Source organism: Panthera onca, chromosome D3, assembly GCF_046562875.1.
Source record: "Panthera onca isolate mPanOnc1 chromosome D3, mPanOnc1 haplotype 2, whole genome shotgun sequence".
NCBI lineage: Eukaryota > Metazoa > Chordata > Mammalia > Carnivora > Felidae > Panthera > Panthera onca.
This window is the reverse complement of record NC_138350.1, coordinates 2,417,762-2,445,315: the sequence shown is the minus strand read 5'-3', so window position 1 is coordinate 2,445,315 and position 27,554 is coordinate 2,417,762. Positions and strand designations below refer to the sequence as shown.

Here is a 27,554-nt window from a genome sequence, read left to right as displayed (position 1 = left end):
AGAATACAATTCCGCTCCTGGAAGACAAAGCGTGGGGGCAGAACTCATCAGAAAGGAAGCCACAAACAGTAATTTGTGGATTGGGAGGAAACATGCCGACTCATTCAAATTGCGCAGCAAGGAAGTCATGATGGGGCTTTAGGCCGAAGCTTCCTTCTGAAGCAGGCGTTGGGGCGGATTTTCTTCTTTTCTTGCAGAAAGGGGCACATGTGGCAACAGCAGAATCCCCTGTGGGTGACCTGTCCGCTCTCTGCGCCTCTACGGGCTTGGTTGGAAGTGTGGCTGCCTGCTCACCAGACCAGAAATGCGACCCGTCACCGTGCCGGGGAGACCCTCGCTTTCCCTCCTTGCCCGAAATGCCCCATCAATGCGGAATGCCCTTCCTGGAGGCGTGGAGTGTAAGACTGCCCTTCCCTTCTGTTTGTCCACGGTGACAGCTGCTGTAGCTTGACCTGGAGGGGCCCCTCGAGGGATTGACTCGGTGCCCACGTCTCCCCTCCTCTCTGCTCCCAGGAGTCTGCTGTCGCTCTGCTGGCAGGAGAGGTACCCAGATCTCAGGAGGGTAGGCTGGATCACGACTGTTGATCCCACTTTCTTTGTCCAGCCTGTCCTTTTCCCAAGTCCCACTCTAGCTGGGATGGTCTTCTGGCCCATGAGTTGTAAAGAGAAGTCTTCTGTTGTGTCTCTGGGACCGGGTCTTCTGGAGAGGAAGCCTTTTGCCATTGCCATTGTTCACACGCCTTGGTCTTTCTCGGTCCTGCTCGCGATGGTCGTTGAGAAATATGACACTAACATGAGAAATATGACGCTGTAGCAGCTCTCTGGGAACAATGGGACAAAACCCAAGAGCATCATGGAGACGTCAACCCAGCAGGAGCTGGCGTCCATACGTCCTGTGCTTTGAGACTGTGAAATGTCTTTTTCAAGTATTCCTTACCCTGATTTTTTTGCAGCCAAAGCTTTCCTAATCAATAACATCAAAAACGTGCTTTCTGTCGATGACGGTCAACGCACGATTTGAATTTTGTCCGTGTCCTCCCAAGAGATAGATAATGTCTTGCAGGGCAGGAATTAGGATGCCAGAGCCCAGCTGTGTTGCCTCTCGTTAGCTGCAAGGGACTTAACTGCCCAGTGCCTCGGGTCCACGACATGGAGCTCAGGTTTGCTGAGCTGAGCAGTTAGACCCCGAGATCCGTGAAAGCCTCCTGATGAAACACGTGGGGCCGCTGACATGCCTGAGGCACAACAGCACCCCTGGCTGCCGATGGCTCACTGGACTGCCGCTGGCATCAGAAAGTCCTGTATTTGACCTCATTCCAGGGGAACCACATACGTGTGGCCGTCCTTCCAAGAGCTGACAATCCAAGATGGCAGCCTCATTTCCACCGATCTCCACTCGTTCAGGCCATTTCGCCGAAAGCAGAAGATAGATGCTCAACCGAAATGTGGGACATCGCAGAACGAGCTCTCTGCCAGAGGCTTAGAGTCTTATCTCTGTATTTCAGAAACCAGGTGCAATGCCAGCCCTAGGGCAATCACTTGAGAAGCAAATATTTATTAAAATTGCTCAATAAATATGTTTGAGTACCTGTCATGTTCCAGGCACTATTCTAGACCCTGGAAAGACTGCAGGGGACCAAGGAGCAGAGTCCTTGCTCTGATGGAGTTTACATTCTGGTGGGGGACACACATTAACAAAAAGGAAACAACTACCTCTGTCAGGTAGTGATAAACATTCACGGAGGAAAAATAAAGTGGGATAAAGGGATAGAAAAGATAGGGCAGGTCCCATACTGTAAAGAGATGTCTGAGGTGACGTGTGAGCACAGACAGGGGAGGCCGCCAGCCATGTGGGTATGTGAGGGAAGGGCATGCAGGAGGATGGAACAGTCAGAACAAAGCCCAGAGGCAGGAGCACCGGGAGCCTGGCAGGGCTGGATCGTCGTGGGTAGTGAGGGTTGCAAAAGGAGGTCAAAGGGCAGGTGAGTGGGAGGTGGTGGGCGAGCGGACCACAGGGGCTTTGAATAAATGAACAAGGGCAGAGAGCGTCTGGGAAGTGTCAGAGGTAGGATTCGAACCCAGGCAGTAGACCCCAAAGCGCTCAATTAAGCACACGCCCAGCATGCACCTGACCTTGAAAGCTAGAGAGATGTCACAGCGTCTGCACCCTTCGGGAGAACCTCCGTTGTGGCTCACGGTTGGAAGACACCAGAGGTCGGTCACTGTGTCCCAAATTGCAGCTCACACAAGGACAGAAGAAAGATGAACCCCGAGCTGCTGGGGGGTCGAGACGCTGGTCACCGGGGGATGCCGCCCCAGCACGGGGGGCTTGGTGTTCCTGTCCCCCCCTCAGCCGGCGGTTGGGAAAGAGCTTTGGCTGCCTTGCGCGGAAAACTCTGCTGCAGAGAGACTCGATGCTCCCGCAGGGGCGAGTTCGCCGATCGCCCTCGTCAAATATCGATGGCCCGGCTGTACCACATCTCTCCTCCTGCCCAAGCGCCCTCGTGCCTGGCCATCGAGGCTCAAGGAGACCTCAGGTGCCTGCGAGCGGTTACTCAAGGAGCTGTCACAGACTGGACGGATGGGCCCTTTTCCCCTTTTTGGTTTTTATTATTAATCCATTCTTACTCACCAAGGTGGTGTGTGTGCACATTGGGGGTGTCCGTGGGCGTGTGTGCGTTGGGCGTGTTGTCCCCAAATGGCTGTCCGTACCCCAGTGGGAAAGGTATGGCATCAGGGACAACGTTTGCAAGCCGACGGTTTCTGAGCAGATCACCAGTCCCTTCGCGGAGGGACGGGCGAATCTGGCTGTTCCAACTCTGGAGCCAGACGGCTCGGATCAAACGCTAACCGTGCCACTTTGATCCCTGTGTGATCCTGAGCGGGTTTCTGTGCTGTTCTCTACCTCTTTTTTGCTCACCTGCTTAAAAAGGAGCATACGGATGGAAACTGCCCAGTGGAATTGTCGGGAAGTCTTTATTGTTTTTTAAGGCTTTAATTTTTCAGAGCAGTTTTAGGCTTATTAAAAAAAAACTGAAAGGAAGGTACATAAATCCCCGTGTACCCCCTGCCCTCGCACCTGCTCAGCCCCCTCCCAGCGTTAGCATCCCCAGCAGGTGGTGCACCTGTTACAACTGATGTGCCCTCACTGTCACGTCTTGTCGCCCCCGGTCCCTAGATTACCTTAGGGGTCCCTCTTGTCAGGGTGCACGTTCTGTGGGTCTGGACAGACGTGTAATGACACGTATCCACCATCATAGAATCTCACAAACTATTTTCACCGTCCTGAAAATCCTCTGTGCTCTGCGTCTTCGTCTCTCCCTCTTCCTAACCCCTGGCAACCACTGACTTTCTATTGTCCCCCTGGTTGTGCCTTTTCCAGAATGTCACGTAGTTGGAATCACGCAGTATTTAGCGTCTTCAGACTGGCTCCTTTGACTTAGTGATGTGCATTTAAGTTTCCTCCCTGTCTTCTCGTGGCTCGACACCTCGTTTATTTTTAGCGCTGAGTAATATTCCGTTGTCTGGACCGACCACAGTTTACCCACCCGCCTCCGGAAGGACCTCTCGGTTGCTTCCGAGTTTTTGGCAGTTGTGAATAAAGCTGCTATAAACATCTGTGTGCAGCGTTTTATGTGGACATACGTTTCAACTCCTTTGGGTAAATACCAAGGAGTGTGATTGCTGGATCGTATGGCAAGAATGTGTTTCGTTTTGCAAGAAACTGCCAAACTGTCTCCCAAAGTGTTTACGCCGTTTTGCATTCCCGCCAGCGATGAATGAGCGTCTCCATTACTCCACATTCTCGCCAGCATCTGGTGTTTTCAGTGTTTTGGATTTTGGCCATTCTGGTAGGTAGAGGGTGATACCTCATTGTTGTTCCAATTTGCATTTCCCTGGTGACTTACGAAGCGTTTTTTGTTTGTTTGTTAAGTAACACATGGAAAACGCTTAGCAGGCAGCCTGGCCGATACAGGAATTTTAGTAGTAAATGTGGGCTGTGTGTTTTTGGACAGTCTCACAAACACAGACACAGCAGAACACTGTCTAGATGGCTGTTTCCCTGCTCGCACAGGATCTAGTGGGTGAAGGCGGCAGGAAGAGTTTGTTTTTGTCCTCTGTTGGCGGTCACTGAGACATAGCCAGGTGAGGCCCCCTTCCGGGACGCTGGGTCCTCGCTCACCGCGGTCCCTGCAGAGCCTCTCGCCTGGCCCGCCGCGTGGGCTCTCCTCCTGATGGTTTATTCTCCCGTAATTAAATTAGCCCTGTGCCAGCATACTCTTTTAAATTGATAAGATGAGATCATAAAAATCCCTTACTGTCCGCACATGTGGCCTCACAGTGCAGTAATCTCAGAGCGACAGACGCAGGTAGAGTGTCTTGGGGGAGCACACACAAGACAGGAGGTGTTCTGGCCATTGGACCAGGACGCCCGCTGTGTGCCAGGCCCACTCCGCCGGCGCTTTGCCATGGGGCGCTTTGCCATGGGGCGGACTTTCTCGGTCCGTCGCTATGGAGAGCTGGGGCCAGGCAATCCTCTGTCACAGGGGCTGTCCTGTGCACGGGGCAGTGGTCAGCCCCTCCTTGGCCTCTGTCCACTAGATGCCGGCTGTATCCTCTCCCGACGTGACACCCACACACGTCTCCAGACGTCACCACCTCTCCCCTGGCTGAGACCCTCTGCCTGGGAGCCTCACTCAGAGTGACACGTGGGGCACAGAGTTCACAGCGGGTGGTGCCAGGACCCCCCCCCCCCCCCCATACACATCGCGACAGCCCTCTGCCTGGGTCAGGAAAACTTGCTCCATCCTGCTGGGACTCTGCAAGGCTTCTCATTCCAAAGCTCGAGGTTCACTTGACGTGTTGGCCCTTTCCAGAAGTATACCTCTTCTCAGAGCCATGGCGAACGGGTGGCCAGCCGGCATGGCTGAAGCACCCTGCGTGGCACTGATTTACGACAGCTCTACTCATCCCAGAAATACTTACGTAAGACACTTTAGCGGATGCTGGCCTCCCCACCCCCCGGGCTCGGTACACGAGAACAATAAACACAGAGCGCAGCTCAGAAAGTATTTGTGCCGACACCACTTGATATGTGTAACGACTTGATATCCAACAACCAAAGAAAAGGAAAGACGGGGGGAGAACCAGTCGAATGGCAAAGACACAGCCACAGAAACCAGTGCCTGGACGTCACAGGACAAATGACTTAGTATTTCAAAAAGTATCAACTGCACAAATGAAGAGGGGAAGTGGCACTATTCACAGAACACAAAAGACTTGAGAACATAACAACCAAATGCTCTGTGTTGGCCTTGTTTGGATTCTGATGGGAACCATCCAATTATATCAAGTAATATCCTTGAGATAATTAGGGAAACTTTTACATTAGGAACTTATTAATTTTGTTAGATATGATAATGGAAATGTAATTGTGTTTAAAAAAAAAAAAAATGAGGTATTTGAGAGTAAAGCAGCATGATACCTGAGTTTTGGGTTGAAGTTCTTCAGCGTAAAATCGTGGAGGTGCACAGTTGAAACAAGGTCGCCTCAACGTAGACAGTCATTGAAAGTGACCGATGGCTATGTATTAGATTGTCTGTATTTGCTTGAAATTTTCGCTACTGAACAGTTGAGTTAATGCCACTTTTCATCATGGTAGACTGAGTGCCACATGCCCACCTACCAAAGAAAGTTCATGGGCCAAACTCTACTTTCTTTAGGCAGAGAGGCATTTGTCATGATATTTCCTTCTGTTTGGGCTCTGGTGAATTATTTTAACCATAATAGTTCACTAAACTTAGTCAAGACACAGCCCCAAGCGTATAACCAAAATGCCAAGAAAGAGTGTATGATCTGTTATGATATAGTCTATGGTGACTCAAAGCGAGGCCAACTCCAAGAAACTGGAGAAACATGAAGCGATCGGCCATCATTGAGGGATGGGTAAAGTTCTTTGTTGTCGTGACCAAGGGAGTAACATCACCGCCAAGGAGGAGGAAGTAAGCCAGGACTGAGGACGGATGGAGAACATATGGAAGACATCCCAGCACACCCACTGGGGTGCCAGCGGCAGACAAAAGGCACACTCCAAGTTTAAATATTTTTAAATTTATTTATTTTTGAGACAGGGAGAGCACAAGCGAGGGAGGGGCAGAGAGAGAGAGGGAGACACAGAGAGAGAGGGAGACACAGGCTTCAGGCTCTGAGCTCTCAGCACAGAGCCCAATGCGGGGCTCGAACCCACAGACCATGAGATCATGCCTTGAGCCTAAGTCGGACACCTAACTGACTGAGCCACCCAGGCACCCTGAAGGCACACTTTAAGTTTAATGGAAAATTGTTTGTAATTGAAGGAACTGTTTAGAGAGGTGCTGGCAGGTTGAGGCACCCCTGGGCCTGAAGGGCTGGGAAGGCACCTCCTTTGCTGGAGCCTCATGAGAGCTGGGGCCTTGGAGGTGGGGCCACCCCAATGCAGGAATACAGCTGCTAACCACATCGTGCTGCTGAGCGGAGACCAGCAGGTGCCCAACCTCCCTCTCCTCTGCCCTCCAATCTGGTATTGTGTCCCCATTAGCCAGACTTCCCTGGAGCGAGGGTGAACGGCCCCCCGAGTCAGCCACCTGGGGCACAGAGTAGAACAAAGGGCAGGAATAGACCAGCAGCTGTACAAGTGGAGAATCCTCAGCAGGCATATTGGAGGCTTGCCCAGCCCAGGGTGGTTGGATGAGAATAAGGCAGTCGTTGGCGTGCATTTGCCCTATTTGGGAACATTTGCCCTATAAGTCATCCATGTAGTGCTGGCCCATCAGACACCACCAGGGGTGTGCGGGTCAGTGTCTCACAGCTGGCACTCTGAGGGGAAGGGTCCTGAGGTGCAGTGTTCCCCTATTTCTCTGGTGTAGATACTCCCACTGCCTCCAGTTTCAAGCTGGAGGTGAGATAGCAGTGAACACACAGTTGGGTAGAGGTGGGCAGTGGCCCTGCATGGTACAGGACGTCCCCCTCAGAGACACGCAAGGACAACCTCATGAGAACTGGATTTTTTAAACTGGTAGAATAATTAGGGAAGAATGGGCTTTGAGTATTTATTGGTTGTCTTTGTTTTCTTATATAGGTTACTCCCTTGTAAGTTTCTACAATGTATATTTCAACAACCACTGTCTTTTAACAACCTGCTTGCAAAATCCTCCCCCCAAATGTAAGAGCTGGCACACCACTGGCTCAGGACGACCAGCCTGAGGTTTCAAAGACCAGAACAGTAGGCATGAGGAGGCGGACTTGGGCGTTTGTAGGAGCAAAGCTGTGAAAGCAGAACATGGGTATTTATTTTACAAACAGACGTCCCATGTGCCTAGTTTGCAAAACTAGAGAGATTAGCTCATTGCCCGGGACCAGAGGAGCAGGGTTGGGGAAGACGTAATGGAGCTTGAAGTAGCAACGTGCTCAAGAAATCCCCGTGTTCTCCGAGCCCTGGACTGGACCTCAAACATTCGTGGAGTTGCCGATGCATTTTATTTTCTGCACCTGATATCTAAGGCAGATGTGAGGCAGCAGAAGGTAATGGCCAAAAGGGGTCAGTGTTTGAGAAGCTGAACAGAAGACAAACCCAAGCCACTCGGCGGGGGGAGAACATTCGACAGCCCGCGGTTTTCACAGCGGACCTGAGAGGTGAGGGGTGCTTGTTCAGATGCCCTGGTGGTGACTGTGGTCTCCGTCAGTGACAGGCGAGGAACCCTACACGTGGGAGAAGGAGCCGGCTTTCAGCGGATACACACACATGTGTGCCCACACATATAGGCACACGCAAATTCACACAGGTGCACACATGCACGCGCATACATGTCACACACATAAACACACATGCACACGTGCACAGGCACACGTGTGTGCGTGCACACATCCATGCACGTGCACACTGGCACACGCCTACATATATGCACACACAAATTCACACAGATGCATGCACATGTACAAACACACGCACACACACACGCGCACACACACACAAGTTCCTTTTGGAAGCTGCAGCAGTGACCCCAGAACACTGTCCACCTCTTGGAACCAGTCTGTTCCTCATTTCCTGGGGTCTCCACTCCCGTCGGTGGGCAGAAGGCTGCCCCCACAGGAAATCTAGGAATGACTCAAGAGGACGCCACCCCAGCGGGCAGGAAGCTGGGCCCCATCTCGGAAAGGCTGCTGCCCCCAGTCAGGGAGTCCCTGGCTCCCGCTGGAATGGGATGATGGTGGGAGGCGGGCAGACGGGAGCCAGCTCACGCTGTTACCGACAGAGCGCGGAAGAAGCGTTCGCGACACTCTCATGACACGGGATCCTTCGGCTTTCCCCTTCCTCCGTGTTCTGAAAGACCCTGTATTAAAGCTCCACGCGTGAAGGAGAACCCTGCAGTCTTAAACTATATGTATGTCAACGCTTCCTGAGTGCGACAGGCACAGCGGTAGCAAGATAGGTTATTTTATGAGATTCACGTACAGGCTCTTTAAAATTTTACCGTCGTGTGTTTAGTTTAATGCGCATTTCGGAAGTTGTTTTTTGTTTTTGTTTTTTCCATTTGTGCTTGCTACAGAGTTCCTTTTCTGAAAGAACTTTGCTAAAGCAAAAAAGAAAGGGAGGGGGTAGGGCGTTTCTAGAACAATATTAAATAGATGATAGCACAGCGAGTGTATGACTATGTCGAGTATTTGAGGGTAGGATTTGGGGAAACCCTGTAGATATTTCACATACACCCAGCCTGCACTCGGCACCAGCCCACGATACCAGGGTAGCCACGCGGACCCGGTGACATTATGAGGACAGCAGGGACAGCACCGATATCCGTTAGCTAGCTATTCGGAGACCCGGATCTCAGACAAATGTCTCTTTTCCCTTAAGTGCTTTGAAAGAACCAAAAAAAAAACCCTCAAGCCCCTTTTGTCTGCCACGTCAGCTTTATGGGACTTGTCAGGTTCCCGGGTGGAATGGTTGTGGATGTGGATTTATGAGACTTATTTGCGTGGCACGGTGACCGATCGGGGTGTCACATCCTCGTACACAGCACACAGCCCGTGCAAAGCGCGGCCCCTCGTGCGGCAGCCGCCACGAGCACACAACAGGAGGCTACTCCCCCGTGGGGCGGGTGGGGGGCACCGAAGCCACGGCCACTGGGACGTCGCTCCCCTGCTCGTTCGCAGACGTCATCATTTTTTGCATCGTGGCGTCTCCTCGCAGGGGCCAGGCCACGTGGGCTGTTTCAGAGGCTGCTCCCTCCGTATCCGTCCTGGCCAGCTCCCTCCGAAAGAGACCGTAAGGTCAGGTAGGACATTTGCTTCATCGTCTGTCTCTCCCAACTGGACATGAGTTCTCCAAGGGAAGACATGTGGGCTCGTGGGATTCTTGTCCCCCAGAGCAGCGCTGGGCACGTGGGGCCATGTGGCACAGTTGTTAACTGCTTGATGAATGACCGAACATCACAGTGGCTTAAAAGCACCAATCCAGAATTTTGTATGGAAGCTTTTGATTGTAGTTTTGAGTAAGCTCTGCACCCAACGTGGGGCTGGAACCCACAACCCTGAGATGAAGAGTCCCACGCTCCCCCGGTGCCCCCCTCCTGGTTTTATTTTAATGTCGGCAGCTGTGTTGGTTTGCTGGGGCAAACCCCTATTAAGTGGAAAGAACAATTTGTAGCTTCAGTGAAACCTGGAGTACTGTGGGTGGTGGCTCAGAGGACAGATGTGTTGTGTCTCACTCTTGAAGGCCAGGAGTCCAGAATCAAGGTCCCTCCTGAGGGCTCTGAGGGAGAGCCTTCCCAGGCCCCTCTCCTCAGTGTGCGGATGGCTGGCTTCACCTTGACATGGCGTTGTCCCCATAGGGTGTCTGTCTACAAGCTGCCCTTTCTTCGGGGGACGTGCGGTCACCGTCCCGCTGCTTCGGGGCCCACCCTGGAGCCACCCTTGAACGGGTTTGCCTCTGTGCCCGTGAGGTCCCGTTCCAAAGCGCTGGGGTCGAGAGTTCAGCATATGGATTTAGACGGAAGTACAGGGCCACCCATAATAGCAGCTAATTATATTCTTTCCTCTTTTACTTACTCTGCGGATCAGATTCAGCCGACTCAGCCTTACAGGGCCAGAGACCAGGTGGTACCCAGCCCCCCATCCCCCGACCCCCCTCCTGAAGCCACGCAGATGCTCATTCCAGCAGCAACCATACCAGTGGCTTCTGGAAGCTCAGTGGCTTGGGGATCTTCTAGACAGAGAGCATCTCGCGTGGGGATTCTGGCTCACCCCGAGTTCGGCGCATCGGAGGACAGAGATCAGGCTTCCTGTGTCCGGAATTTGCACTGAACGTCGATTTTCTTTACGGAACGCTTAATCATCCCTGTGTTACAACAGAGCCAAGGACATTTTGAAAAGATGGGAGGACACATTTGGGTTTTAAGCACCCAAGGACTGAGTGGACTGAACGGAGGTCAAGCACAAACGGACGAGGGGCCGCCCAGGTGGCTCTGTCGGTGAAGCGTCAGACCCTGGGTTTCAGCTCAGGTCAGGATCTTGCGGATCGTGAGTTCGAGTCCTGCGTCGGGCTCTGCGCTGACATCACAGCTTGGGATTCTCTCCCTCTCTCCCTCTCTCTGCCCCCCACCCCCCTCCCCAGCTCATGCTCTTTCTGTCTCTCAAAATAAATAAACTTAAAAAACAACAGCCATGTGGGGGTGGCACGAGCCGGCTCAGGGGCGCCCAGACCGCTCAGGAAACATCCCCCCCCCCCCCCCCCCCGCGGGTGGGTGCCCCGGGCCTGTGATGACGCGCTCAGCGCCCTGCACGCCGCCTGCGGGGGCGCCCGTGCCGACGTTAAGCAGGTGCCGCGGCGCTGCCTCCCAGCCTCCAGAGTCACCTCCTGACCCGGGCAACAGCAGAGCCACACGTAGGGGACCCCACCCCCTAGGCAGAGCATGAAAAGGAGGAGAGGGCAGGGAGTGACGTGCCCAAGGTCGCCAGCAGAGGCCGCCCAGCAGCCCAGCCCGTTTCCCTGCATCCACTCCAGCGACTCCCCTCCTTCACCACGAGGATGCTGAGTGGGCGTGGCCTCTCCGGGGCCAGGCTCCTCCCCGAGAAGCCAGGCGTCCTCACCTGCCCATCGTGCGCTCCCACAGGCCCTCCCTCGTTGCAAATTCCACTCCTGCTCCTTGGGGGAGAGGGCCGCACCCGCTGGTCTCACGCAGAAAACGCCCAATTAGCAAAATCGACCTCTGAAAGCCCGTGCCTTCGTCGCAGCTCGGGCTCATGGCCCACCTCGTGCACAGATGAAACCAGCCTCCGCGCCCATCAGCAAGAATCGTTCTATTTGTGCGAACTATTAAGTGGAAAGAACAATTTGTAGCTTCAGTGAAACCTGGAGTCTTGAGCAAAATCCAAATGCAGCAAAACCCGATTTCAAGCAAAGTCACATTTCATGAGGCATTTCTTATGGGCAGTAAAGGTAGAGGGTGTCGGTGCTAAGAGGCCGCTGGGGCGTTGATTTCCCCCGTCTTAGGACAAATGGGGGGCTTTTGCATGCTAATGTGTCCTAATGCCCGTCCTTTAGGTGCGCCCCAGTCTCCTTGTGGCCAAGGTGACCAGTTGCATTCAACACATCATTTAAAAAAGACATTTTTTTAATGTTTATTCATTTTTGAGAGAGAGAGAGACAGATTGCAAGCTGGGGAGGGGCAGAGAGGGAGGGAGACACAGAATCCGAAGCGGGCTCCAGGCTCCGAGCCGTCAGCCCAGAGTCCGACGCAGGGCTCGAACCTGCGAACCGCGAGATCCCGACCTGAGCCAAAGTTGGAGGCTTCACCGACTGAGCCACCGGGGTGCCCCTCAGCACATCATTTTAATGCTGAGAAGTTTCTAAACAGCAGGTGCCTGTTGCTGCTGATTTGCTCTTGCCGCTCTGGGGGCTGATGCTGACCAGGATGCCTGAACTTTGACAGTGGAGATGTATGTGGCTTACTGAGTGCTGGCAATCAGGTTTGCTCAGCTATGTTGATGTATCTTCCCAACTATTCATTAGGATTTACGTCCTCCACTCCTGGAGGGGGGCGGTGAGCAGGGCAGAGGTGTGCACGCACGTGTGTGTGTGTGTGTGTGTGTGTGTGTGCCTTGCTGATACTTTCAGAAGCTGTAACCCTGCATATACCCTGAGGAGTCCAATCTTTCTGCAGACTTTGTCGGTCAAAACCGTGTGTAACACGCTCCCAGTGACAAGGTACTGGTGACAGAACAGATGGGTGTTTGCCAGGCGTGACTGTTCCGGGCTTTTCTGTGTTGTTCTCTATTCTGTCTGGCTGGCAAGTACACGAGAGATACCGTTTCTAGCACCCCGAGGGACCAGCACACCTGACAGCAGGTGGGATCCAAGGAAGGTGTGTGCCTGCGTTTGGTAAGACGTGATCACCGGGGGAGCGGGGCGAAGGGCTCACGAGAAATCTAGGATTGCCCGGTTGGTTTTGCAACTTCCTCGTAACCTCAAAGCATCAAACTATTTTAAAATGAAAACTTATTTTTAAAAAATACTGCAGTGTTCTGTTTCCTTCCAGAGGCAAAATTCTTACTTTGCCTGGTATTTGCATCCATATCGCTGATGGGGATAGTGACGTTGATGCATCTTGCTTTGGGGTGTGTGTGTGTGTGTGTGTGTGTGTGTGTGTGTGTGTGTGTGTGTGTTTAGGCAATATCTATAAATTTCCAACAAAGGACAAAATATACCTCTTCCCCCCCCCCATAAGGGCACTCCTTTCTACACCTCCACCTTACAATAAAATAATCATATTTTGTCTGGGTTTATATTCGGTGTTTAAAATATTATAAGCATGTGTGCTAATCACAGTAAAGCCAAGTATGAAATTCTGATCACGTGGCATCTTCTGAGTGATGATTTCTTATCTTCAGATTTAAAAACTGGTCCGGTTTTATTCCTTCCCTTCATTTTCTGTATATTGAGCTCTTGTTCATTCCCAAACGCTTCGCTGACTGTCTGGATCTCCTCCCGGAGCGTTTATCCCCACCAGATTCCTTAGGAAAATGTCCATTTCCGGACGGCAAGGCCGCCAGATTCTCCTCCTTGCTGGGGCCCCCTGTCCTCTGCGGCCGCCTTCCCTCTGTGCACCTGTCGTGCATGGGATCACGTGTTTCCTGCGCCTCTGACGTCTGACATCCTTCTGGGTTTCTCCCTTGCTTGATGGAGCACATCTCCAGGTAGCTTTCTGAGCAAGGATGTAGGAAGTAAATTGTCAGAGAGCTTGCATATCTGGAAAGATGGTCTTCGGAATCAGGCTGGGTATAGAATTCGAGGTTGGGAATCACTCCCCCTTTGAGTTTTGGGCGATTTTCCATTGTCTCTTGGTTTCCAGAGTGGCTGTCGTGAGTTCTGAGTCCGTGCTTGTCTCTGACGCTTCTGTCTCTCTGGAGGAGTGCGGAACTCACTCTCCCGTACTGTCGACATGTGCCGCTGCTGTGCCTGGGTGTGGGTTTGCTCTTTCTGCCTCTAAGGACAAATCTCCTCTATCCACCAGCCAGTCTATGCCTTTATATTTCTGCTATAATAGTTTTAATTTCCAAGTGCTCTTTTTTTTTTTCTGGGCGTTTTTAAATAGCATTGTGTTTTTGTTTCATGATTGTGGAGTATTGTCTGATTTCCCTGTGAATATGAATGATTGTTTTGTTTTTTTTTTTTAATTATGGTCTTTCCCATATTGGCTCTATTTTGTACAGATTGCTTTTTTTTTTTTTTTTCTGTTTGTCTGTTTGCGTGTCTGTAATCACGTAGAGACTTTTCTCAGTGCCCAGCAGTTCCCGTTTGCTCCTGTAAGTGATTGGGGGCACACGGCCGTTGGGAGCTCTGAGCCCAGGCACCCTGGCTTGCTGTTTGGAGGGACCCCAGTGTGAGCATTCACTCCCGCTTTGGGGCTGGGCCTCCGAGTCCTCAGGCCGCTTCCCCGGCGTGATCCCCGCTGACTCTTACTTTTCCCACCGACCGCTGGTGCTGCGAGTGGAAATCCTGCTCCCAAATTTGCTCGCGTCAGACCTCTTTCCCGTTCCAGAATCCGTGGCGGCTGGGCGTGTCCCCTCCCCACCTCGTGGGCCTCCGTTCTCCCGTGAGCTGAATTTGGGGGAGAGGACAGGCAGGCGGTCGCGTTCCATCTGCTACTTTTCTCCTCGGTATGTCGACGAGAGCACTGAGGTTCAGAGGGGCCGAGTCGGCCCGGAGAGGAAGGCTTCCTTTGTTTCAAGCCCTAACTTAGTGCACTTGGGTTGGTAGCCTGCCTGGAGGAGGCAGCTGCACGGAGCAGGTGGGGGTAGTGTAGCAATAATGGACACTTAGTAAGTGCTTGCTGTATGCTTCACCCTATTCTAATCTCTTTATAGGCATTAAGACATTTCATCGTTCAGCTTTATTAGCAGATCCATTTTGGGGGTAGGGGGTGAACTGAGGCTCAGAGAGGGTGTAGTTGGGCCCAGACCACACAGCTACAAAGTGGTGAACCCAGGGTGTGAGCTGGGAAGCCTCAGCACTATGGACCCTCCGGACTGATGAGCCTGTGTTGTGGGGATCGTGCCGGGCATTGTACGATGTTAAACTGCGTCCTTGGCCTCTACCCACCCCCCACCCCAACCCCGGGCAGCACACCCCCACCCAGTGGCGACAACCGGAAATGTCTCCTGACCTTGCCACCTGCCTCTGGCAGGACACCAGCCTCCCCAACAACCACCAAATGAGAACAACTGGCCGAGGCCGACCGACGGTCCCCCTGAACGCTTTATAGGGCTACGTCTCTGTGTCCGGGGGCACATCCAGGGCCCCCCTACCCTCACCACGGACCCGGGCCGCCGGATCCGCCGTTCTGGAGTCCGTGGCCCCGCCCCCTTGCACTGTCTCCGCCCACCCCGGCGTTACCCCTCCGGAGCCCTCGGTCCGTCTCCGCACCTGCCGCGGGAAAGTGCGCGTGAACGCGGAGCGGGCGATCGCAGCGCAGTGGGGCTCGGGCACATTTGCAAAGGCCGGGTCACTAATGCCGTGGGTCTCTCTCGCCTGTCTTCCTGCCCGCAGAGCCAAGGTGAAGAAGGGGGTGAACATCTTGGGCGCTCAGACCAGCGAGCCCCGGCAGTGGGACGTCAAGCAGGAGACGGGCAGCGGCGGGAAGCACACCACCGCCACCCTGCTGTGCCAGCGCCGGGCGCCCAGTGCGCGCAACAGGTAAGCGCGCACCGCGTGGGCCCGCACGAAGCCCGGCTCGGCGGAGCTCTTACACCGTCGGCCCGGAAAGCTGGAGGCACCCGCCTCGACTGGCAGGACCATCTGACAGCTCCGGGCGGGGGCAGCTGCGGCTCTGGTCCTGAGCCTGCGGTTCTGGCTCGGGCGCAGAGACCTGTCACCAAGGTTCGCCCGGCCTCCCGGCCCCGGGGCATTCCATCCACCTAGGCTCAGGTCCCGCGCGGCGTCACCTCCCCTTGTCCTCCCTACGTGATCAGAGGCTGCCTCCTAAGTGCGCATCCTCTGCACGGAGGGTGTGATGTTTTGCCCCTTGGTAAGAAACGCGGATCTGGTTTTCATCGCTGTTCCCGGCACAGAGCTCCTAAGAGCCTTAGAATTTCCCGAGTGACGAGAGGAACAAAGGTGTCCTTTCCTGGGTTAACGAAGTGACTTTTGGAAAGCACCGAGGTCACCCCCCAAACCACCCCAACATCTTCTAAAGGGCAGACGGGCTGGAGGTTGCATTACCAGCGGCCAATGACTTAATCAACCTTACCTCTGTAGTGAGGCCTCTAGAAAAACCCTAAAGACAGGGTGTCAGAGAGGGTGCAGGTGGGTGAGCCCCTGGCGCTCGGGCCGAGTGGTGCCCAGAGAGAGCATGAAGGTCTGTGCCCCCTTCCCGACACCCATGTGTCTCCTCAGTGTGGTTGCCCCTGAGTTATTAACATCCTTTAACCCGGTCAGTAAGGGTTTCTCTGCATTCTGTGAGCTGCTCGAGCAAATCAGTCAAGCCCAAGGAGGGGGTCACGGCAACCTCGGGCTTATAGCCTGGACCGGGGACCGGCACCTGCAATGGGGAGGGACAGTCCTGTGGGATGGAGCCCCTCACTGGGGGGATCTGATGCCACTTCTGGGTGGACGGGGTCAGGATCGCATGGCACCCGAGGATCCCAGCTGGTGTCGGCGAGCTGCTCTGGGGGGAAACACACGCGTCGGAATTGATGTCTGAATCGTAAAGGATTAGGCCCAGTCTTCAACGAGGAAGGATCTGAAGACAGGGTGACAGTCGGTGGTGATCGTGTGTAAGGACGTGATGCTATGTGACATTCTACACGGACATCTGGATGACTCTTTAATTGTTTTCTGCGTATAAAAACAATACATACTCCTTTTAGAATATTTTTTAAGTTTATTTATTTTGAGAGCAGGGAAGGGGCAGAGAGGGAGGGAGAGAATCCCAAGCAGTCTCTGCACCATCAGCATAGAGAGAGACCGATGTGGGGCTCGAGCTCAGGACCCTAGGATCACGACCTGAGCCGAAACCAGGAGTCGGATGCTGGACTGACTGAGCCTCTCAGGCGCCTCATAGAGTATTTGCAAAGCACAGTTATGCAAGGAAAAAACGTTAAATAATATATCAGTACCCTGCCACCCAAGGATAACCCAGTGCTAATAAGTTGGTTCATTTCCTCCCAGCGTTTTATACGTACAATAAATGTGCAATCAGTTTATTTATCTTACAAATCTGGTATCATAATCTCGATAGGTTTTAGGATACTTTCATTTCTATTGTAAACATTTTCTCTTGACATTAAATTGTCCTCAGCAACGTTTTAACGGCCTCACAATATTCTGTCATATAGATTTAACATTCCGTAAATAGCCGTACCCATGTCTCTGGACATTTCCACTGTTATTTTTATAAACAATGCAGCAATAAACTACCGTCCACATAAAGCTTTATCTCCTTCTCTTTTCACTTAAGGTGGCTTCTTAGAATCAAAAAGTTTGAATCATTTTTAGGGCTCCTGATACCTTCTCTTTGTGTATTTTCTTGAAGAGAGCAGCACTAAAGGAAAAGAATAGCCCCTCACCAGGCACGTTTTCTTAAGTGAACGCTACAAGACTGCCAAGAAAAATAATGCAAATTCTCTACTTTGTGTGGAAACGCCCAGTTCTTTGATCGCAGACCCTGTGCTCGGTCCTCCCTTTCACGGGTAGCCAGCGAAAACATCTGGTGCCCCGAGCGGCTTCCAAACAGCAGCCTTTTCCACAATTGCCCCCAAGAAGGACCCTTAGTACATCCTGTGGTTGATTAGGCAAGTAAGAGCGGAAATGTTCATTAGCAGTGAAGTCAGGCGTGGAAATCGTCCTTCGTGACACCATCAGGAGCCTCAAAGTGAGGGAGGTGCGCCCTGTGCTGGCACGTCCTCATGGGTCCCTGAGGCCATGCTGTTTGTTCTGCGTCTTCCAGAAAGCGCGCTCTGGGCTCAGGTGTGTTTGCCGAGAGGGTGAGCCTTTATTCGTGGTGGTTGTTGCAAAGCCTGTTTCCCAGCACACCGCCGATGGGCGTCCCGTGCTCACTGCCTCCCTCTCGGAGAGAGGACTTTCTGCAGAAATCCTTGGTCGGTTCACCTGTGCTCCGTGCCAGGCTGATGTCCCCTGAACACGCTGACTGTGGTCCAGACCACCCCCATCAGCGACCTAAACGCTGCGGACTGGCCCCAGAAAGACCACACTTCAAATAAGGGTGTTCGTTGACGGGGAAGGTCCAAGGGCTCGCTTCCTCTGCCCATGGAGCAAAGGCCAAGCGTACGAGTCGTCTACTGCTGTGTCACAAACTATCCCCGAGTTTCAGGCACCACGTGCTCATTATCTCGTGGCCTCCGTGGGCCAGGATTCAGGCACCTCTGAACCGGGGTCTCTACCCCAGGGTCTCTCACCGAGCCGCCGTCTACATCTCCATCAGGAACCAGGGTCTCATCTGAAGGCTCAGCAGAGACAGTATACTTCCAGGATCAGGTGGCCGTTGGCAGGACTCCTGCCTCAGTTCCTCGAGGCTGGCAGGACTGGGGGTCTCAGTTTCTTGTTCCTTCCCGGGCATTCTTCTCCATCAGGTCAAACGTGTGTGAGAAGGTCCAGGGAGGAAAGAAGTGACAGCAAACAGGGGGCAGAGTATTTACAATCTAATCTCCCAAGGGACATCCAAACACTCTTGCTGTATTCTGTTCATGAGAAGCAAGTCTGGGCCACACTCCAGGGGAGGGGGGTACGCAGAGGGGAGGGTGCCGGGAGGTGGGGTCTCTGGGAACTGTCTTTAGCCATCAGCCTGAAGGTTCTTCTGGGCTTTGGAGGGTGCCTGCGAGGTGTCCTGGGGGGGCAGGAGGAAGGAATATGCAGGCACAGAGGCCCCGCCCTCTCTGAAATCACCTGAAATCAGGAGACCTCAGGTGGTGGGGAGGGGGTGCCGGGACCTTACTGCAGGTGACCTAGAAACGACTTGCAGAGATTAATCCAGAAAGGTAGGAAGGCCGTGAGACGGAGGGACGTGGCTCCCAGACCAGTGGCTTCAACTGGCCTTGCCTTAGCTGTGTGTCCCCTGTCCTCCCCATCACATGGACTCGTGTGCCTCATTTCACTTAAGCCAGGTGATGAAGGGGCAAGGTTTATGTTACCGTCTGTATGCGGGAGTGTGCTTAGATGCACTAAAAGGTGATGATCCCGGCTCATTCAGTCTGAAGAGCAACTTATCCCAAGGGCGTTTTGGGGAATGGTGTGGAATCAGTTTGGAAAGTGGAAACTGCAGGCAAATCTCGGCACCCACCGGCACCCGCCCAAAGTCACACCATGTCACGGGCCGCTTGGACCGCTGCTCGCTCAGGAGTTTTCTCTGAATCGTCTTTAAATTGCTCTGCGTTTTTAAAATCACCTTCGTTTTTAGTCATACTGTCCTTGAAGATATACATTTAAGGTACTTCCATTAGTTTCTTTTTTTTTTTTTTTTTTTTAATTTTTTTTTCAACGGTTTTTATTTATTTTTGGGACAGAGAGAGACAGAGCATGAACGGGGGAGGGGCAGAGAGAGAGGGAGACACAGAATCGGAATCAGGCTCCAGGCTCTGAGCCATCAGCCCAGAGCCTGACGCGGGGCTCGAACTCACGGACCGCGAGATCGTGACCTGGCTGAAGTCGGACGCTTAACCGACTGCGCCACCCAGGCGCCCCGATCTTTCCATTAGTTTCTAATGTGCATTACGCTATGAGATACAAGAATTGCAGTATTTTATTTTATTCTAGTTTTTAATGTTTATTTTTGAGAGAGAGAGAGAGAGAGAGAGAGAGAGAGCAAAGTGGGGGAGGGGCAGAGAGAGGGGGAGACATAGAATCCGAAGCAGGCTCCAGGCTCTGAGCTGTCAGCCCAGAGCCTGACGCGGGGCTCGAACTCACAGACCGTGAGATCATGACCTGAGCTGAAGTCGGACGCTCAACTGACTGAGCCACCCAGACACCCCTGAGGACATTATTTTTATTGTATTTATTTATTATTATTGTTTTTTTGAGAGACAGACAGAGCATGAGCGGGGGAAGGGGCAGAGAGAGAGGGAGACACAGATATCATAAGCAGGCTCATGTATACAAACTAACCCCCCACCCACGAGAATTTCCCAGAAGAGCCTGGGGGTGGGAGAACAGCTAGAGAGGAAGCTTTGAGAAGGCTGGGAGAAGAGATGTTCCCGGAGACCAAAGCGCCGGCTCTGGCATCCGACGTTGATCCGTTGTCCGAAATAAACAGCCGTGGGGTTCCTCCCATCAAGTGGTGTCGTGGGCACGTCCAGCATCCATGGACCCTCATCCCATCGAGCCTGCCTGCGGTGGAGGCACCCGGCTTCCCCAGAGGGATCAGCTTCTACAGAGAAGGACTAGACCCTGGGCGTTAGAACCATGGCGCCTAGGAGAGCCTTCACAACGCGGGACGCGCGGTGCTCCTCCTGCCCGCTTCCCCGGAGCCCCCGCGGTGAATGTGGGCTCACTCAGTTTCCCTGCGAATGATCGGTGCCCCTGTGTACGAGAGGGTGCGTTTTCTAAACACGTTTGCAACGGTCAAGTTCTCAACGCCCCCAGCTGTGTGCTCTCCTGGAGGTCGCTACTCAGCATTACAAGGTAGAGCCTTCGTCCTTCCCCTCGAACACGGGTGACGTTTGTGACCAGCTTGCTGTGAGCACAAGGGTCGCCCTGTGGCTTGGAGAGAGCTGGGTCACAAAAGAGCCAACAAGCAGGCAGCCCCATTGCCCCGAGGCCTCCAGTTATCCCACGTGGAGAGACCCCAGGGAGGACCCCGCACCAAGGGAGAGGATGCGTCCAGCCAGCCCCACCCAGCCCAGCCCTCCAGAATTCTTGAATCACAGACACAGTGATCGTTTCATGCCGCTAGGTTTGCAGGGCGGTTTGTGGCAGAGCAACATGTAACCAGAAGACGGGGCCCCCGGGAGGGTTGAGGCGCTCCCACCCCCTACAGGTCCTCAGGGCCAGGCGACCGTTTTAACCCCGTTCTCTGGGGTCACCTCCCAGCGCAAGGAACAGTTGCCCGAGTGAGGAGATGTGGACACGGCTTGTGTTCTTACCCCAAAGAGCCCTGTCCGGTTCCCAGCCCCTCCCCGCCTCTAGAGGCCTGCTTCTCGGCTTTATGCACCCGAGCCTCATGGAAGGCTTTTTCTGGCCAGAATGAAGGGTTTCTATTTTCTTCCTTCCATTACGGGCTGACATGTGGTCCCCGGTCCAAACCGAAAACGTGGAAAGTAAATATATCTCTCAGCATCTGCCCTGAGATGACTTATTAGAGCACATTAAGAAATCTCTGGAGCTCTTGCCAGACCAGTAATGGACTTTTAGGGGAGGCTGTGGCCTCCGACCCGAGCAGGTGGCTTTCAGAGCCCCTGATGTTGCCATGGACAAGCCCTCTTATGCTGAGGCACGGGTGCAGCTGTCTCCCTGAGGCGGTCGCCCTGTCACTGGCCCTCAGAGAACAGCCCTGCGGCCCTGCAGCACCCCACGCTCTGGGCACAACACCCGACACGGTCAGAGTCCTCCAACTCCCCACCCCTGCCCGGGGCTGCCGTGAGATGCTGGCGTTCTCCACTGTGACTCCTTTAAATTGAGGGATCTGGGTCCTTCCCACACTTGACCGGTCTTTACAAGAAAATGGTGAACGGCAGTGGGAATGAACCACAGCTGCCCATTGAACACCGTGTGTTTGCAGTGCTCGGTCCGCTCACAGGCACATCTTTTTCCATAAACAACAGCACAGGACTGTCAACGTGTTCTCTCCTTAGGACTTTCTGAGTGGCGTTTTCTTTTCTCTAGCTTGCTTTGTTGTACGAATACCAGAGAGAATACAGAGAACACAAAATAGGTGTCTGTTGACTGTTTACCTGATGAGTCAACGGCAGGCTCTTGGTAGTTAAGAATGGGGGAATCAAAAGTTATTCGTGGATTGTCGACCGCGCGGGGGGTCAGCGCCCCAACCCTCTCATTGTTCAAGGGTCCATCGTGTTTCCCTTTTTAAAAACTTCGATGTATTTTCGTGCCCAAACGGTAAAAGCTTGGGTCATGTAGTCCCTCCATCATCCGGCGTCCCGTGAAGCAATATGGCGCCATGAGTAATAGCTTGGCCTCTGGAGCCAGCCAGGCAACTTGGATTCAAGTCTCAGCTCTTCTACTTGGGACCTATGTGATTTTGTGCAAATTAGTCCGTTTCCTTGGGTCTTCTCTGAAAGTGAGATGGTAAATAACCGCGGTGCATTTGTCACTCATGGAGATTGAAGATGTCAGTCTACGCTAAGTGTCCACAGAGAGTGCTGGTTCTCGTATTTTGTACGGAGCGAAGCTTCCTTCAGTTATTCCTGACACTTTTCCGCAGTGGCCCAGACTGCCTTGCATTGTCTTTGTGACAAGGCATGGCACTCTTTCCCGTGGTGGCACATGCCAATCACAGAGCCACCCTGCCCTGTTGGCTTGGTCTGGGCCCCCAACATCGCACTGGAACTCCATCTCGCTCACTTTCCTCCCCGTCTCCCCCGCTGACCCTCTTGGCTCACTCTTTCCTTGGAGTCTCAGTAGCTGGTTGGCTCTGGGCTTTGCGCCCACCCTCAGGGCAACCTGATCGTACAAGGGAGGGCAGAGCCAGGTGCCAGAGGCACGGCGGTCACCTGCGGGCACCTGTGGGTTGAATATCGCTCGCTTTGACTATTCATAAGCCAACCCCAAAGGTCGAAGGCTTGTTGTAATCTGTCACTTTACTAAGGCACGTTTTCCCCTTCTGCTTTTATTATTTTCTGCTCTTAATTTTTTGTTGTTGCTGTTGGAGGAGTGGGGGAGGACCACTGATGCATTCACACAGCTCCAAACCGAAAATGTAGACAAACCGACACGCGGAAATCCACCCCTGCCCTCCACGCACCCAGCTCCCTTGCGGAGGCCACCGACATCGGCGCTCTGTCGCACACCTTGCCAAAGACACTCCACGCATACGAAGCAAGCACACCCTCACACATATTCCCTCACCCACCTCAGCTTTGAACAACGTTGCTTCTCTCTTCCACCTACTCATGTATCTTGCAAGTTTTCCATGGCGGTCCATGAAGGTCTTTACTGTCCTTTTGTTGTTTTTTATTTTAATGGCGTTTGCTTATTATGGCGTCCACTGTCTCACTGGACTGGTTTAGAGCGTCCACTGTCTAAACCAACCCCGTTAGGGTCTTCTGTCCTTTGCTTCCAGTCGCTGCTCTGATCAACCTTGTCCACACGCTGCCTTGCACTTCTGTGGCTGTGTCTGTGGAGCAAGTTCCAGAACTGTGCTGTCTGGGAGAAGGGCATGGGCCTCTGTGAGTCTTGTGGACACTGACGTGTTACCCTGTGCCGGTCCACGCCAGCAGCCACCCGTGGCTGACAAATTGTTGGACCTCGTGATGCTTGTGTTTTGTCTCTTCACGAATGACTTGACTAGCGGGTTGCCTGAGAGCAGTGTTTCACGTGGGAACTGTGTGGGTCTGCAGGCTGTTGACCCCATCCATCCCGGTCTCTCCTGGGAAACTCTGGAGCGGCGTTTATGGCCCCGGGACCTGCCCTGTTCCCGGAGCATCTCCCTTGGGCGTGCGGTGCGTCTGCTATATGAATGGGACTGTTTGCAATCACGCGCCTCCAACAGGCTGTACCTTAGGTCACTTATAAACTCTCACCTAAGCTGAGCTCGCTGTCGGTACCCTGGCCATCCAGTCTTCTCAAAACGGCCGAAACACTCTCTTTAAAAGAAAATCCGATCCCGGAACTCCCTATAGCCTCAACCTTCCAGGGCTTTCCAACACACCCAGAAGAAAACCCCGGCTCTTGGCCGCGGCCTCCAAGGCCCTGGGGGATCGGGCCCTGCCCACCCTCCTGATCTTACCCCCATGCTTCTCTCATCAGTCACCTGTCTTCCTTTACCCCATGCGCCAAACTTGTTCCTGCCACAGGGCCTTTGCACCTGCCATTTCCTCCAACTGGGCTCTGTGAGTTGATCGTTCTAATTTTTAGGTCTTAGCTTAGACGTTGTGTTCTCAAAGAGGCAGCCTCTGACCGCTCAGACCGATCACCTGACTGACTTTCTTTCTGGAACTCACCAGCGTGAAGTGACTGTTTACCATTTGTCCCTCTCCACAAGAATGTAGACTCCACGAGGGAAGGCAGGGACTTGCCCATAGTCTTCACCTCTGTGTTCGTGTCTAGATCGGTTCCTGGCCCAGAGCAGGGACCGAAATAGTCACTGAGTGAACCAATACGTGAACGACCTTGCAACGATATGTTGACGTGGGGCACGTCGTCTGTGGTTTGGACGAGGAGCCAGGATCAGAGGGCCCCTGTGTTAAGGCCGTGAGGACCGTTTGCCAAAGACCGAGTGCGTGAACCATGTTTGTTGAGGCAGAGCATGTGGCCTCATTGTACACATGACGGAATAAGTTGTGGGGGGGCTGCACGTGCGGGACAAACAGCATCCCGGGAGGCAGGGTGGGGTGTCCCCAGGCTTTGGGAAGGGCGGTGGTGGAGTCCTCTTGCCAGTGTTGTGCTAAGCACTGCAGACAGACAGACATTTTCTGCAGACGGCTTTCCAGTTGGCAAGAATCCCGCGGCTCTGCCCAAGCCTGAACCTTGCTCGTCATGAGGAAACATCCTTCCGCTTCATCTTGGTATTTCGTGTCCAGCCGCCCGGAACTCAGAGACCTGCAGGGAGCAGAAGGGCTCCCCAAATCCCGGGAAGTGGGGTATCTTTAGGAATCACATCCTGACTGCCTGTTAAACCCTCCCAGGGGGAGCTTTGGACCACACGAGCCCGCCTGGAGGGTCTCAGTTCACAACCTGGATTTTTGTGTTTGTCCTCAGTAATCAATGATGGAGGGCCTGCCAGGCTCTGAGAATATTAGGGCTCACAAGACGAGCATGGACCCTGACCTCACGGAATTCACTGTCCATGTGAAAAGATGGAAAACAACCCAACAATAAGTATGCCAGGAAATATTTCGTTGCAACACCGGTAAATGCCATGGAGAAGTATGCTAAAGGACTAGCAATCAGGGCGCGAATTCCTTAGGATGGGGGTCAGTTGCCGCTAAAAGAAACCTTGCTCAGGGCAGCGTACGTTCCTAGAAAACCTCATTTTCGTCATGTAGGGGTCTGGGGGGGAGGTGTGGCCATCCAAAGCCCGGGCTCCGTGTCTCCCATTTCTTGGGCACCGCCGGGGGCTGCCCTCACTCACAAAATCCAAGATGGCGCACCAGCCCACAGAAGCCCAGCCCGTGGGAAGGTGGGGGGGAGGGAGCGCAGCGGACGCCCAAACCACAGAGGTGCGTTTTGGTCTTTATCTAAAGAACAGTGAGAAGAAGGCGGGACAGAGGCACAGTCACGTTTGCGTGAATGATATTATCAGTGGGCCTATGGAGAACGAATGGGGAGGGGTCGTCTGAGAAGACACAGACGGCTCGTGCCTTGGGCCCAGGTGAGGACAGAGGGCTGTGCTGCCCACCACGAACTTCCTCCACAAGCCCCCCCACGACCGGACACCCACCTCCCCCCTCTCTGCCATCTTCACATCAGCCGGCACCGCCATGCGTTCTGACATGGAAGCCCAGCTGCCCGAGTCGGCAAAAACGCTCGAGGGCTTTGTTCAGGAGGAAATACAGCACTGCCTCTTGGAGGGGGAACCAAAAGTGTGGAAGAGAGGCAGTCTCTTAGCACGGACAGGTTACTCTGATAACCTCAAATCAGTCCTTCAGAGCCCTGACTGGGTTCTCTCCTCAAAGACCCGGTGACAGGTGGTTCTGTAAGCTGATCTCCGTGCCTCTCCTGGGCAACTGAATACCTTCTTTCCTTTCCATTCTCCACATCACATTAATTCTTCCTAAGTGGTCCTTATTATTCCTTACTTGTTCCATCTCAAGAGCGGTATTTCCTCGCCAGTGGTGTGTAAACTAGGCCAGCTAAATGGCACAGACACCTCATCCATCATGCCTTTAATTTTCCACCTTGGGAGGAAGCGTTGAGGCTTCAGTTAAAGATAAAAGCCAAGTCACCTTAATACTCCGCCGGCTCTTGGCTGAGCCCGTCCACTGCTCACATTCCTACACCGGGGCGGACGGCAGACAGTCCCCACGCAGGTGCGCATCGGTTCGGGCAAAAGGGTCCGTGGTTGTGACGGAGACCCTCCCCAAATCCCTGATTAGACAAGATGGGAGTTGACTTCTCTTTTGTCTCCGGTTTGAGTCCGTGAGGCAGCCGCTCTCTGCAGAGGCACCTTGGAGATGATACATGTGTGCTGTTTCAAGCCACCAAGTGTGGGGGCTAATTTGGTGCACGCTAGTAGATAACTCACACTGTGTTCTTACACACACTCCAGGATTGCTTATGCGAACTCCTAAGATTAAAAATGATACTCAATAAGGCTATGTGAATGTAAGACACAAAAATTCCTCGTGACTTTACGGAGCTTTATCGTCTGCAAAGGCAACTCAATGGATATGTTTAATTTGATCATCGCAGCAAACCTGTGAGGGTTGGAGACCCTGGGTATGGTCTCCTGGGTCCTGGAGGAGGGACCTGGGTCCTGGGTATGGTCTTTGTTACAGGTGTGAATAAACTGAGCTTCAAAGGCATTCGAAGTATTTAGTCCAAAAGCACCTGGCAGGTTGAGAGGAGCAAGTTATATTCTACCCTTGATTCCTTTGTTCTTTGCAAGAAACTCACCCCCTATTTGGGGATTTCCCTTTGCAAAACTGAAAGCACGTGTCTTTGGGCATAACTCGACCCCTAAGAACTACATGAGGGTCAGTGATGTAATATAACCTGAATAGACAAAAGTTTTGAGAAATCAGTAGCCACTTCTGATCTTTCAGATTCCCTGAACTGTAGGCATTCAGATTAAAGAAGGCCCATCACCCACCCGCCCCTCCCTCCCCATCAACCCTCAGCTTGTTCTCAGTTTTTAAGAGTCTCTTATGGTTTGGCTCCCTCCCTCTCTAACCTCTTTTTTGGTTGTTGTTCCTTCCAATGGGTTGGGTCGGTTCACCTGAAATTCTGAGATGTTGTTCGCCCCATGTCAGTTGTGACCACACCACCGCTGGGGGGTGGGGGCCGGTCCGCAATGCTCGTGCTCGCTTCTGCTTCCCCAGTCTGGAGAACGTCAGGCTCCCACAAAAATCCTACGGCGTGATTTCTGAGGACGACTGCAAGTGGGGTGCTGTTCTTGCACGGCGGTGATCTCTGTGGCTGACTCTTCCTTCAGGGGAAGGGAGTAGACTAGCTCAACAAAGAGCTACATCCCCCGATCCGGCCCGTGATACAGCAGGACGGGCTCGGAGCTCAGACTCGGAAACGAGACGGCCAGGGTCCTGACGCTCAGACTGACTCAGGGAACTTTGGCGCTTATCAGACTTGTGTGCCTCTGTTTTCTCATCTGCAAAACAGGGGCGACACCCTAATAGCATCTCCTCCCTGCAGGTGTTTGGAGGGTTAAATGAAACAGCTTCTGAGAACAGTGCCTGGCATGCGTTAGGCATTCCCGGGGTTGCCTAGTTAGACAACCTGGGGGCGCATATACCAGACAGGTGCGCCATTTGGAAGAGGAAACCCAGTTCCTTGACCCTCTGGAAGGCGCCCGGTCCTGGTTCCAAGTCTTCTCAGGGAGGCTCAAGCATGGCTTGTGTCCTAAGGCCTTTCCGTGCCTCCTTCGGGGAATGGTCCCCCCAGAGCCGTCTTTATCCAAAATGTTCTCTTGGTTCAAGAGAAAGAAGGGCCAACCCGAACGGAATTGAGAAAAAGAAAAAAAGAGAAGAGAGCTCGAACCCCGGGGAGTAAACTTGAATCCGCACAAGGGCGCTTGGCTTCAGATTTCCGTCAGCTGAAAATGGCACCCTCCATTTGAAGGTATGTGGTTCATCCGTGCTCCCCGTCACCGGGGCCATCCTCCCGGCACGCATTGGCCACGTCAGCTGCGGCCTTGTGACCTCCCAGGTCTGCCAGAGCA

General features: G+C 53.3%; 1 protein-coding gene across 1 annotated transcript in view; it reads left to right on the top strand.

Annotated features, from left to right (window-relative positions):
* The window catches only part of TMEM132C (transmembrane protein 132C), a 306,676-nt gene that overhangs the window by 177,516 nt on the left and 101,606 nt on the right, over positions 1-27,554 (top strand). The window contains exon 3 of the mRNA XM_060612060.3: positions 15,083-15,229. Coding sequence (XP_060468043.3) covers positions 15,083-15,229 — 147 coding nt within the window. The remainder of the gene's footprint in view (positions 1-15,082; positions 15,230-27,554) is intronic.